We start from the raw sequence: 12,572 nt of genomic DNA, 5'->3' as shown, positions 1-12,572 counted from the left end.
CTGACTGGGGCGTGGGGGGGTGGGGTGGGGAGGCATGTATGCAAATGAAATTAAATCTAGCAAAAAGAGGCTGAGTGCCGGAAAGGCCAGGCTGGAGGAAGAATGAGTGAGAAGACAGTCTCTGCCTGTAGGGCACACACTCAGTTAAGGGAGAAAAAAAGAAAGAAATGGTTCTTGGGGCTGGGTGATGTTGTACTTGGTTAAGCACACATGTTTGCATGCATAAAGATCTGGGTTCAAGCCCCAGGACCCACCTGCAAGGAGGATGTTTCATTGGTGATAAAGGAGTGCTCCAGGTGTCTCTACCTATCTCCCCCCTCCTCTTTGAATTTCTCTCTCTGTCCTATCAAATAAAAGGAAAAAGGTGGCCACTGGGAGCAGTGCACTGAGTCCCAGTAATAACCCTAGTGATAAACTTGGTAAAGAAAGAAAGGAAGACATGGAGAAAGTGATTCAGAGGTCCTATGGAAGGAGTGTCATGCAAACCTGAAAAATATGTGGGACTTAGGCCTGGCAGAAAGGAAATGACAGGAGGAAAGACCACAGTAACCAAGTCAGTAACTCACCTGGTCCTAGGTGAGTGTGAAAACCCAGTGATGAAGGAGGAGAGATGGTCAATCACCTCAGTTTTCATTGTGGAAGTCCCAGAGATGGCACACTGGCCATTACTAATCCTTCTCTAAGAAGCTGAGGTTAGCTGAGGTGAGAGAAGAAAGAATTCAGGAGACTCCGGTTCTAGCCTGAGTTGCTATTGGTTTTGCTCTCCAGTTAATGCTTATTGTCCAAACAGTTTTTGGTGAATTTCTCTCTAGGACTCAGTTTCCAGATCTGTCAAATCTAGCTGAATTGGATTACCTTTAACACCCTTTGAGGCATTGAGGTTTCAATTATCACAACAAATAATAGCAAGGTAAATACTGGGTTTACATGTGCATTGCTGGAGTGGGAGGGTGACAGTATGGTGTCTTTATTGGACACAGTAAAGAGCAGAAGGGTCTGGGCCCTTATGGTTTTGGGGCTACCCTCTGTGGACCTGTTAGGAGCCAGGCCGGGGCTTGGGGGATGCAGACTGACACTGAGGCTCCCAGTTGGCTTTGTGTGGGGGAAGTGTAGTATCAAGTAAAGACAGGATTTAGACCTGCAGAGGCCTGAGCCTGTATCCTGTTTGCCTGTGAGCTTGGGCACTGGAGACAGTGAACTACCTCATGCCTATAGCATGGAGCAAATAAAGCCTGTTATTCTCTTACACATTCCTAGAACATATAACGAGTGCTTCAACTCTCAGAGCTTCTGAGGAGAGTGGGCTTCTCTCACCTTCGTACCTGCAGTGATGACCAAGTACCACCCATGGCATAGGAGAGAAAAAGGCTTGTTAATCAAGACAATAGTACCACAGAGTTGCTGTGACATTTAAAATGTGATGGGTGTTAAATTCCCACTGCTGTGCTTACTGCCCTAGAGGTGCTTAGAAGACAAAACATTGATCCCTCCCCTTCCCTGTAGTATTGACCGAGGGGCCTACGGATCCTCCGTCTAAAAGTTACCAAAGGAAAAATGAACAACCATATCCCTAAGAGGTCTTCAATAGTTGCTTGCCAGATGGAAGGCTAGCTGAGCTGTGTTATGGAAGGACTCTGGCCCAGTTTTGGGATCTTATGCAGGAGCCATTAAAATGGGGGAGGGGTGCACTTTCCTCTTGGTCATTTAATAAACCAAGTATCATCTCTGTGCCAGGCAGCTGAGTCCTAGGGACTGAGAATGCAACAGAGAACAAGACAGAGTTCTTGCCTGCAGAAACCTTGCATTCTAAATGAAGGAGACAGACAAGGATTAGTGATGAGCTTAGGGGCATAAGAGTAAGGAAGCAAGTGTTAGCTGGCATGGCCAGGATACCACACACAGAAGGGGTATGTGGGCAGACAGACATCTGAAAGACCTTGGGGAGGAGGTGTGTTCTAGGCTGGGGAGCAGCATTTACAAAGGCCTTGGACTGAAGCCTGTAGGGCCAACAAGGAAGTCAAATGGGGCTAAGGTGGGTCAGAGAAGGGCGTGAAGTTGAGGTGGAGGACAGAGCCCTCGTCCCAGTAGGTCATTTTACTATAGAGTAAAAAAGCGGTGCTGGGAAGGTCTCAAGCAGAGAACAGAGAAGTAAGATTTGGGTTTCAGGTGGATCCTCTGGATGTGAAGAGTGCAGTAGCTGGACTGTCAGGGCAGGGAGACAACCTTCATTTGAGAAAGGCCAAGTGGCTGGAAGGAAGAGAAATGGGAGGGGGAGCCAGCACCACCACAGGACAGGGCAGGATAGAATGGGAGGGGCGGGTCAGGGTCTGGAACAGCAGCTGGGCCAGATGAACTGTGGACCCAGCTACAGACACCATAATCTGAGGAGGCAGAAGGGAGGGGCGAGACAGGGCTCTAGCTGGTGGGGCATCTGCCAGATAGACTGTCACCCTCTAGGAGTAATAGGGGGCTGGAGGTATGGACGGCCTTGCAGTTGGCTTTTGCTTTTACTATCCCAACAGAATATGGCTTCACCCCTATTTCGTAGGCAAGTCCTCCCTGCTCTTGGGTACCTGGCCTTGTTGTTATCAGTGGGGTTCCTTATCAAGGGAAGAAGGAGGTGACCTTGAATCCATTCCTCTCTATAAGCCTCTTAGTAGAAGAAGGAGTTTAACCTCGATGGTCTTCAACCAAGCCGCCCCTCTTAGCATTTCTATTAATGGATGGAATCAAACACTGCATCTCCCCCTCTGCCTTACCACTATGGTGGTTTCGGGTTCCTGCCATGCCCTCTGTCTTTCCTTCTCTCCCCAGGGCTATTATGTACAGTAGTGCAGGCTGTCCACTGCACAAGGGCTCCCAGCCAAAGAAGTAAATCCACATTCCAGTCCACAAGCTGTGTGCCCTCACAGTTTACCTTGTGTAGTAAAGAATTTTTTTAACTGGAGGGATTAATGGTTTACAGTATATACAGTTGGTACATGTGTAAATTTTCTCAGTTTTCTGCAAAACACTCTCACCCCCAGCCTAAGTCCTCCTCTACCATCATGAACCAGGACCTGAAATCCTGCCCCCCCCCCAAACCCCTACCCCACAAGAGCCCTTGACTTTGGTGCAATACACCAGAAAAGAACTTTCCCCCCCTAGTTTGTTCTGAAATGTACGGTCCTCATCTCCCTGTCCCACATGTACTGCTCCTGCTTGGCTGTGTTCTTTCCCTCTTACCATCCCCAGTCTCAAACAGGGCAGGTCCAAGGGCAGCACTTTGTGGGTAGGGTGGGTGTGGAGGGCAGCAGCTGCCTGGTCTGCCAAAAAAGCTGCCTGGTGCTTTTCCTCTCCTTATCAATGCAGTGAGTTGCCTCTGGAAATTGCTCTGCCGTCATTAACACTGCCGATTAGGTCAGATGAGAGAGAGCGTGTGTGCAGTCTTGGATGGCAAAGGCAAAACGCTGATGCTAATTATTCCACATCTGGGCAGGGCCCATTTCGTACTCACAGTTCTTAATCTGAGGGATGAATGTTGGTTACAAGTGGGCTATGGTCATGGTCAGTTCTAATCTGGCTGCCAGGACCAGAGGGCATGTCTGCAACATCTGCTGCATTGGAACCCAGCTTGCATAGACCTCACAGGCAACCTTAGTGACTGGGCGATGCTCATCCCTTAAGGAAGGATAGTCCATCAGATGGCCATGCTGTGCTCTGCTTTGTAGCCATCAGGTTATTGTGAGCATTTTGTCCTGGACTTGATCAGCAGGTTCTCTGTTCTGAGACTCACTCGTTGACCATGTAGCTGAGGGGTGCCTTTCAAATGAAATCTCTTTTGGTGTCCTCTCAAAAGTCTCTGTGCCCCGTGCCCAGGTGAGGTCAATATCTGTAGTCTTTCATCATGACCCTTCACTACCTAGGCTCATTTCCTACCTCCACTACCTTTTTTTTTTTTTTTTTTTTTTTGAGATTTATTCAGAGGGAACAAGAAGTGGTACACCCAGTTGAGCACACACATTACCATACACAGGGTAACCTCACTCCCCACCTGCAGGGGGGAAGTTTCACAAGTGGTGAAGTGGGTCTTCAGGTCTCTCTCCTCTCTCCCTATCTCCCCCATCCCTCTCAATTTCTTTCTGTCCTATCAAAAATTAAAAGGGAGAGAAAAGGAAAATATGGCCACCAGGAGTGGTAGATTTGTTGTACTGGCACTGAGCCCCAGAGATAATCCTGGTGGCAATTAAAACTTTATCTATTTACTTATTTGTTTATTAGGCTGGTTACATAATGTAGTGGCTATGCAGAAAGGCCTTCATGCCTAAGGCAACAGGGGTTCAGATTCAAATCCCAGTCCTACTAGAAGCCAGAGGTTGGTGGCTCTAGTGAAAAACAAACAAACAAAAAAACCTTATTTATGAGAACGGGGTGGGGGTGGGGAATCAGGGTTATCATGTGGCATGTGCAATGCTTGGGATTGACTTGGGACCTCATGCTTTAAAGTCCAATACCTTATCCACTTGGCCACCTCCTGGACTGCTAAAGATTAAAAGAAAAATTTAGGGAGTAGGGTGGTAGTGCAGCGGGTTAAGCACATGTGGTACAAACTGCAAGGACTGGAGTAAGGATCCTGGTTCCAGCCCCAGGCTCCCCACCAACAGGGGAGTCACGTCACAGGCAGTGAAAACAGGTCTGTAGGTGTCTGTCTTTCTCTCCCCCTCTCTGTTCCCCTCCCTCCTCTCTCCATTTCCCTCTGTCCTATCTAACAGTGATGACATCAATAACAACAATAATAACTACAACAACAATAAAAAACTACAAGGGCAACTAAAGGGAAAATAAATAAATATAAAAAAATTTTAATTAAAGATTAAAAATATTCAAGTGTGGGGAGTCAGGCGGTAGCACGTCGGGTTAAGTGCATGTATTGCAAAGTTCAAGGACCAGCATAAGGATCCTGGTTCCAGCCCCCAGCTCCCCACCTGCAGGGGAGTCACTTCACAGGCAGTGAAGCAGGTTTGCTGGTGTCTGTCTTTCTCGCCCCTTCTCTGTTTTGCCCTCCTCACTCCATTTCTCTCTGACCTGTCCAACAATAACAACATCAGTAACAACCACAATAATAACCACAACAACGATAAAACAAGGGCAAAAAAAGGGAATAAATAAATTTTAATAAAAAAATAAATCTTTAAAAAATTCATGTGTCCACTCAACTGGGTGTGCCACTGCCGGTCCCCACTGCTAAAATTTTATTAAAAACTATTGACTTTCTGATGAGAGAAAATAAACGAACCAGAGCATCACTGGCATATGCAATGATAGGGCCCCTAAATGGTGACTTTTATGAGTCAGGGATATAACTTAGCAATAAAGCACAGGACTTGCATACGTGAAAGTCTTTGAGGTCCCAGGTTCAATCCCTGACACCACCATATGCCAAGCTGAGGAGTGCTATGGTGTTTCTCTTTCTCCCTCTCTCTCTCAAGAAAATAAATCTTTAAAAATAAAATGGTGAGGGGTCAAGTGGTGACACACCTGGTACAGTACACATTACCCATATGCAGGGACCCTGGTTCAAGCCTCTAGTCCCCCACTTATGGGGGGGGGAGCTTTCACAAGTTATGAAGCAGGATTACAGATGTCTTCCTTTATCTCTCCTCTATTTCTTCCCTATCAAATTCTCTTGTCTCTAGCCAATAAATAAAACACTAAAATATCAATAAAACAAACTGGTGAATTTCATTATCTGGCAGTAATACAAAAGCAGCAAGCACAGTATTCGGCCCCAGGAAGGCTCTTTGGAAATAGAATGGGGCTTATCCTTGTGAACAGTTTCCCAAGTAGCCCAGGGCCAGGCACAGGTTCAGTCACCATTGGTGGAATTGAATATCATACTCCACAGACAGTTTGGAGTACTGTCTACCAAGTGAAATGTTTGTGGGGGCGGTGGGGGGAGAGGGCAAGGGGAGTATAGAGATCCCAACCCCAGTTTTGCATCTCCCAGGAAAGGAAACTTGAATTATTCTCTGGAGTGTAAAGAGAGGACCCCAAGTCCTAAACTGAACCTTCTGACACAGCAGGGCCTTGAAGACCCAGGGAGCCCAGCACCTCTGCTCCTCTGTTCCCAGGTGGGTGGACTGCAGCCACAAAAAACACTGCCCCAGGATGAGGAATAAGTTCTATGTTTTATCTTCCACTCTGGCTGTATCATGTTCTGGGAATTGACACGTGCTGCAGAAGGCAGGCAGGGGTGGGAGTGGGGTGGGTGGGTGGCTTTTCTGGGTCTAGTCTCTGGGCCTCCCCTCAACTCTCCCTGCCTGGGAGGCCCATCCCATTCCAGCCAAGCTGGGCAGTGGGCAAAGAAGTGGAGGTTCCGTCACTGCAAATCTCAGTCTGTGGGGACTTTAGAGGCATAAGAACAGCCCTCCGGCCTCACCCCCACCTCCCTAAGATGCCACAGTTCTTTGACACCATGCCCAGGACGAGACTGGGTCAGTGTAGGGTGGGACCAGCCAGGGGGCTGACAGACCTGTCTGCCTTTGCATCTCTGGACAGGACCAGAGCCCTACTAGGTGCTGGATGCTCAGGCCACCCTCTCAGTCTGGTGGGGAAGCTTCTAGACATAGGGGCTGGTTCTACCGTGCGGTTACGACGGCCCGGGGGCGAGGAGGGCGGCGGCTCGAGGCTTAGGTGGCTGATTTGAGCAGTCTAGGCAGAGGTGGGGTGGGGATAGGCCGCCGCGCCCACCCCGCCTGGGCCTAAGCGCCGGCACTAGGAAAACCAGGAGGCAGGCCTCTTGGGGCACCGGGGTCCCCGGTGCCTGGCAGGCGGTGAAGAGCACGGTTCCGGGCTGAGGCCACTATACAGAGGGCGCCCCCTCAGCAGAGCCTCCGGGGGTGGGGTGGCTCGTTTTGTGCACCCCGCTCTGCAGAGATGATTCTCAAATTGACTCCCCCCTTTCCCGTTCACAGAGGCCAGTCTCCTCCACCCGCAGTGGGGGCCCCTGGGGGGTTGGAGTGGGGGGGGGTCGGACGCACAGCTCGGACCCTAACATCTGGAGCCGCGTGCCCCCACCCGCTCGCCAGCTGGGCGCGCACACTCGCCGCACAGACCCCCTCCCCGCCGCGCAGACCCCGCCCGCCGCCCCGCCCCGGCCCGGCCCCTGCGGGCGCCCCCTCCAGCGTCGCGGACCCCGCACGCACACCGCACCGGGGCCCGGGGGGCGGTGGCTTCGGGCAGATTTGATTTTCCCGCAGCCCGGGCGCCCTGGATCCGGAGCCCGAGTCCTAGCGGAGGAAGTGGCGCTCGCAGCGGCGTCCCCAGCCCCGCAGGTGCCCGCGCGGATACCCAGCGAGAGGCGGCGCTGCCCGGTGCTTCGGCTTCCGCGCTGTCCCCGCCGCTCGCGCCCCCTCTACTCCCTCGCGCCCCCGCGCCCCCCGGACACCTGCCCCCCGCGCCCGGCCCTCGCCTCCTCGGGCGTCACCGCATCCCCTCCCCGCTCCGCGGCCCTGCTCCCCCGCCCCTTCTCACTTCCCACGCCCCCCGCGCTCCTCTCCCCGCCCCTGCTGCCCAGCCTGGTCTCCAGAGTTGGGGGAGAGCCCGGCGCTCCAGTTGCTCCGGCTGAGGCTCCCGCCTGCGGGATCGGGCTAATTCGGGGTAGGGGCGCGGTGGGCGATGGAGCAGCCCGAGGACATGGCGTCGCTGAGCGAGTTCGACTCCTTGGCGGGCAGCATCCCGGCCACCAAAGTGGAGATCACCGTGTCCTGCAGGTGAGCGCCCGCCGGCCGGGTCCACTGCCCCGCCCCTGGACGCGGAGCCCCGAGGCCGCCCCGCCAGGACGGCCCGCCTCCGGGCTCCCTCCCTTCCTGTCCCGCCAGATCCCCGGCCCAGCCGCGCGGGAGGGAGGCACCCGCGGAATGGGGAGCCGGGCTTGGGGTGGTCCCCGCAAAGTTTGAACTCTGGGCTGTTGATTCGAGGGAATCACAGGAATAGGGGTCCAGGCGCCAGAGCCGGGGAGAGGGAGGTCGGGAAAGCCCACACATGGGTCTTCACCAGAGGATTTCTGACCGCCCCTCTGCCCGCATTTGGGAGGGATTCACCCCATCCCTTTCAGACGTGCCAGCCTCTGCCTTCTGTGTCTTCCTTTCCTCTGCCTTTTGTGTCTTCCTTTCCTCTTTCCCTTCTTTGCCCCAGCACCCCCCCCCCCCCAGACCCCAGCGTTCTAAATCCTTTCTTCACCCCCAGCACTAAAACTCATCTAGAAAAAGGGTCAGACTGACTCACTGTAGTGAGGCGTGGAAAACTGATAACTACTTGAGGTGGCTTCATTTAGAAACAATAACTTGGGTTGAAAATCTGAAGCCGAACGTATTAAAAAAATAAAGCGTTGAGGTTTTGGGCTCCAGCAGGGGAGAGGAGTGTTTTTTATACGGGGGCACCCACCTCAAACCCTCAGTTGTGTTATGCAGGTTTAGGGGGCTGAGGAGGTTGACTTCATCTAAAAGCTGGGTTCGCTGCCTCTTCTCTTATGTGAGGGGATCGCCTTCCCAGGCAGTAAGGGAGGGGGGGGTGTAGGTGGGAAATAGGGAATTTCCCCTAGCCCTCCCCATCCCGCTCTCCTCCCTGCCCTGACTTAGAGTCACTGCTCTGCTAGGAATGTAGGGGTCGCTGTGGCCCTGGTGTAGACCACACTGAGTTTCCCCCAGAAATACCATATCTCCCTAGCCCCAAATGAGCTGCATTTCCCAAGCCCTTACTGTGCTCTTATTCCCAGCTGCCCACCTCATCCTCCTCCAAGTCAGTTTTTGGTCAAACCCTTCATCTACACCTCACTCCCCCATTCTGAGAAGGTGTAGGTAGAGCCAGAGGCGAGCTGGAGCTGTGGAGAGGGAGAGGTTTGGGGGTGAGTGGGAGTGTGGGCTGATGAGATGGGGCACAGCTGTTTCCTTATACCTGTGATCATTCAACTCCCCCCCCCCCCCCCAGCACTGTCAGAATCCTGTCCCAGAGCCTTTTGCCTCTTGCAGGTCCTCTGCTGGGAGGTTCCTGAAGGCCCATTAGCTCCAGCCTCACCTCCCCAGTCAGCAATGCAGCCTGCCCTCCCTTCTGAAGGTGGGGCACTCCCTCCCAGCCTTCAATCAGCCCTGTCAGAGCCTTCTCTGGGTTTTCCCCACTTGTGCCTCTGAGCAGCCCTCTCCTCCTCCACATCTCACTCTTTTATTTTGACCAGTCCACAGCCCCTCCTACTGCAAAGCCTGGCCTCACACTCCTCATTTTCAGCCATCTTTCCTGACCTAAGGACACCCAGCCCACATCACTGCCTCCCGTGTGTCCTGGGTGCTTGGCTACATGTACTAGGGGTTCGGTGTGCAGATCCCATCTTTCCTCCCCCAAAGTCCCTAGGTAAGCATCTCAGGGAAGGGAGGCCCACCTTGACTCAGACTCCCCAAACCTCTATTCCGGCAGAGGGAAGGTGAGGCAGACACACCTACTATTGTGGCTTTCCAGACACTTTGACATGGAATCTCTGGGGCCAATGGAGTATCTCACTTGGATAATGCTGTGCTTTATCATGCATGCATCCCAGGTTCAAGTCCAGCCCCCACTGCATTGAAGGAAGCTTCAGTGCTATGTCTCTTTCTCTCTTTCTGTCATTGTCTAAACAACAACAACAACAAAAAGACAATGAAGAAGAAAAGAAATGGAATTTCTGCTCTACCACTTGGGGCATACTTTTAGCCTTGGGTTCCCCGTTTTCAAGTACAGACAAAGGCCATGTATTCATGGAGAAACGTTGCTTGTCAAGCAGCTCACTTGTTTAGAAAAGTAGCTAGCACATGTCAGGAACTTCATAAACAACGCTGAAGAATTGACATTCAGGAGTAGAGGATCCTCAAGCATCCAACACACTGCTTTGCACTTGATGGACACACAGTAGCTCCTGTAAAGCAGCAAAGCAGGATTCCTCCCATTTGCTCCCTGAAAGTGGAAGTGTACAAAGGACTTGATTTTTTTTTCTTTTTTTTTTTTTTTTGCCTTCAGGATTATCACAGGGATTCGGTGCCAGCACTACGAATCCACTGCTCCTGGGGGGGGGCATCTTTTTTTTTTTTTTTAAAGACATTTTATTGGATAGGACAGAGAGAAATTGAGAGGGGAGGGAAGATAGAGAGGGGGAGAGAAAGATAGACAACTGCAGACCTGCTTCACACTTGTGAAGTGACCTCCCGGTAGGTGGGCAGCCGGGGGCGGGGGGGGGGTTTGAGCCAGGATCCTTGTGTGGGTCCTTGTACTTTGTACTATGTGCGTTTAACTGCATGCATTACCTCCTGTCCCCAGGACTTGGTCTTCATGTCTGAGAAGTACTTAGGGATATATCTGAGCTCTTGAGAGACATAGTTCTGGTGACAGTCCCAGTGTTCATTTCCTCTCAAAGGACACAATCTATCAGCCTGGGAAGAGTCCAATCTGGTCCTACCCTTGCTCCTCAGAAGACCACAAGGTGGGGAAGAGGGTTTTGGAAGGAGTTAGGAGGGAGGAGTAACCTGGAGCAGCAGGGAGGCAAGAAAATAATCTGGCTAACACAGCCTGGGTGATGGCACAGTGGATAAATTGTTCAGTTCCTAGTATTGCATGTACCAGAGTAGTGCTATGGCTCTCTATTAATCATTAAATAAATCTTTTTTTTTTTTTAAATTTGGCCCAGGAGGTGGCGCTGTGGATAGGGCATTGGGCTCTCAAGCATGAGGTCCTGAGTTTGATCCCCGGAAGCACATGTACCAGGGTGATGCCTGGTTCTTTCTTTCTCCTCATGTGTTTCTCATAAATAAATAAATAAATAAAATCTTTTTAAAAAAGAAAATAATTTGAGCACTGGGTAGATAGCATAATGGTTATGCAAAAAGACTTTCATGCCTGAGGCTCTATAGTCCTATGTTCAGTCCTCTGAACCACCATAAACTAGAGCTAAATCATGCTCTGGTAAAAATAAATAAATGAACGCACATGGTGTGAAGTGCAAGGACCAGCAGAAGGATCCTGGTTCGATCCCCCTGTTCCCCACCTGCAGGGGAGTCGCTTCACAAGTGGTGAAGCAGGTCTGCAGGTGTCTATTTCTCTCCATCTCTGTCTCCCCCCCTCCATTTTTCTCTGTCCTGTCTAACAATGATGACATCAATAACAACAATAATAACTACAACAACAATGAAAAAAAACAAGGGCAACAAAAGGGAAAATAAATAAATAAAGTTAAAAAAAATAAATGAAAAAATAAAGGCCGGGAAGTAGCGCAGCAGGTTAGGCATACATGGCACGAAGCACAGGGACCCATGCAAGGATCCCAGTTTGAACCCCCGGCTCCCCACCTGCAGGGGGGGTCACTTCACAAGCGGTGAAGCAGGCCTACAGGTGTCTGTCTTTCTCTCTAGCCTCCAAGAGCAGTGGATTTGTAGTGCAGGCACCAAGCCCCAGTGATAACCCCAGAGGCAAAAAAACAAAACGGAAAAAAAAACCGAGGTGATTTGAAATTACAATTTTAGCTCTACCTCAGCAAGGCTATCTGTGTAGCTTATAGAACAGTGATGGGGGGAGAAAGAGAGAGAGAGAGAGAGAGAGAAGAAAAGAAAAGAGAAGAGAGAAGAGGAGAGAGAAAGAGAGAAAGGGAAGAAGGAGGAGGAAGGGGAAGGAGGAGGTAGAGAAATGTAGAGAGTAGCCACCTTCTGCATACCCTCACTCCATGGTCACCAGTTAATCAGGATCAAAGCATCTTCCCCTACATATAGTCAGCACAGACTGGGCCCTGGGTGAGGAGGTGTGGGGCACCCCTGCCTTATGTGTCTAGGTGACACCTGCTGGTGGGCAGGAAACAGAGGGCACCAAGAGAGGATGGTGGGTGAGAATCCCAGCAGCCAGTCTTTCAGGGAACTGGAAACGACCGTTCCTGGGGGCCACTTCCCTTCCCTCTCTCTTCAGGAAGGGCCCTGCCCATCCCCACAGCCCCAAGACCACTGCTTTTGCCTAGGGATGAGCTGGCCACCCTTGCTGTGTCCATCCTGGGCACCCCTTGCTGAACCAAGCTACCTGGTGCAGGGCATGTTTGAACCCCAGCATAGACCCACAGTGAAGGCTCAGCCAAGTTGCCATCATAGGCAGATAATATGTGGGAGCCCCCTTCTGGTGGGGTTTCTCTTGGCTATTCTGTGCTCCATTCCCAACTAGTTGTTTTTTCCACCCTTGGGAAATCCAAGGCCAAAGATTCTAAAGCCTCTGGTTGCTTGGCTCAGCAGTTAAAAACGTGAACTATGGCATCTGTTTTCCTAGGTTCAAATCTCAACTCTCTGTCCAAGTGATCTTGGTTTACTTGATTTCACTTTTGCTCTAGTTTTCTCATCTGTAAAGGAAGCATAGTAATCTTTGTCACAGCTCAGAGGAATAAATAGATTAATTAATAGCAAGCTATACTGTCTGTTATTTGACATCTCAGAGCATATAAAGATCTGGCCTCTAGGCTGTGTGTGGGTCCTGGAGATGGGATTGATGGAGAGGTTCTTACTTGCTGCTCAGCTACATTGAGACACAGTTGACAAATAGCA

General features: G+C 51.1%; 1 protein-coding gene across 5 annotated transcripts in view; it reads left to right on the top strand.

The window, feature by feature from the left end:
• Window positions 1-7,188: 7,188 nt before the first annotated feature.
• Window positions 7,189-12,572, top strand: part of CPNE5 (copine 5) — a 107,570-nt gene continuing 102,186 nt past the window's right edge. Inside the window, exon 1 of one of the 5 annotated variants that reach the window (XM_060189726.1) lies at window positions 7,189-7,751. In XM_060189726.1, coding sequence (XP_060045709.1) covers window positions 7,657-7,751 — 95 coding nt within the window. In that variant the 5' untranslated portion in view covers window positions 7,189-7,656. The remainder of the gene's footprint in view (window positions 7,752-12,572) is intronic. The other 4 variants (XM_060189724.1, XM_060189725.1, XM_016185889.1 and 1 more) reach the window with 4 other exon arrangements.

The sequence above is a fragment of the Erinaceus europaeus genome, chromosome 4 (genome assembly GCF_950295315.1).
Source record: "Erinaceus europaeus chromosome 4, mEriEur2.1, whole genome shotgun sequence".
NCBI lineage: Eukaryota > Metazoa > Chordata > Mammalia > Eulipotyphla > Erinaceidae > Erinaceus > Erinaceus europaeus.
Note: the sequence above shows the minus strand (reverse complement) of the source record. Positions and strands in the feature narration are given on the sequence as shown.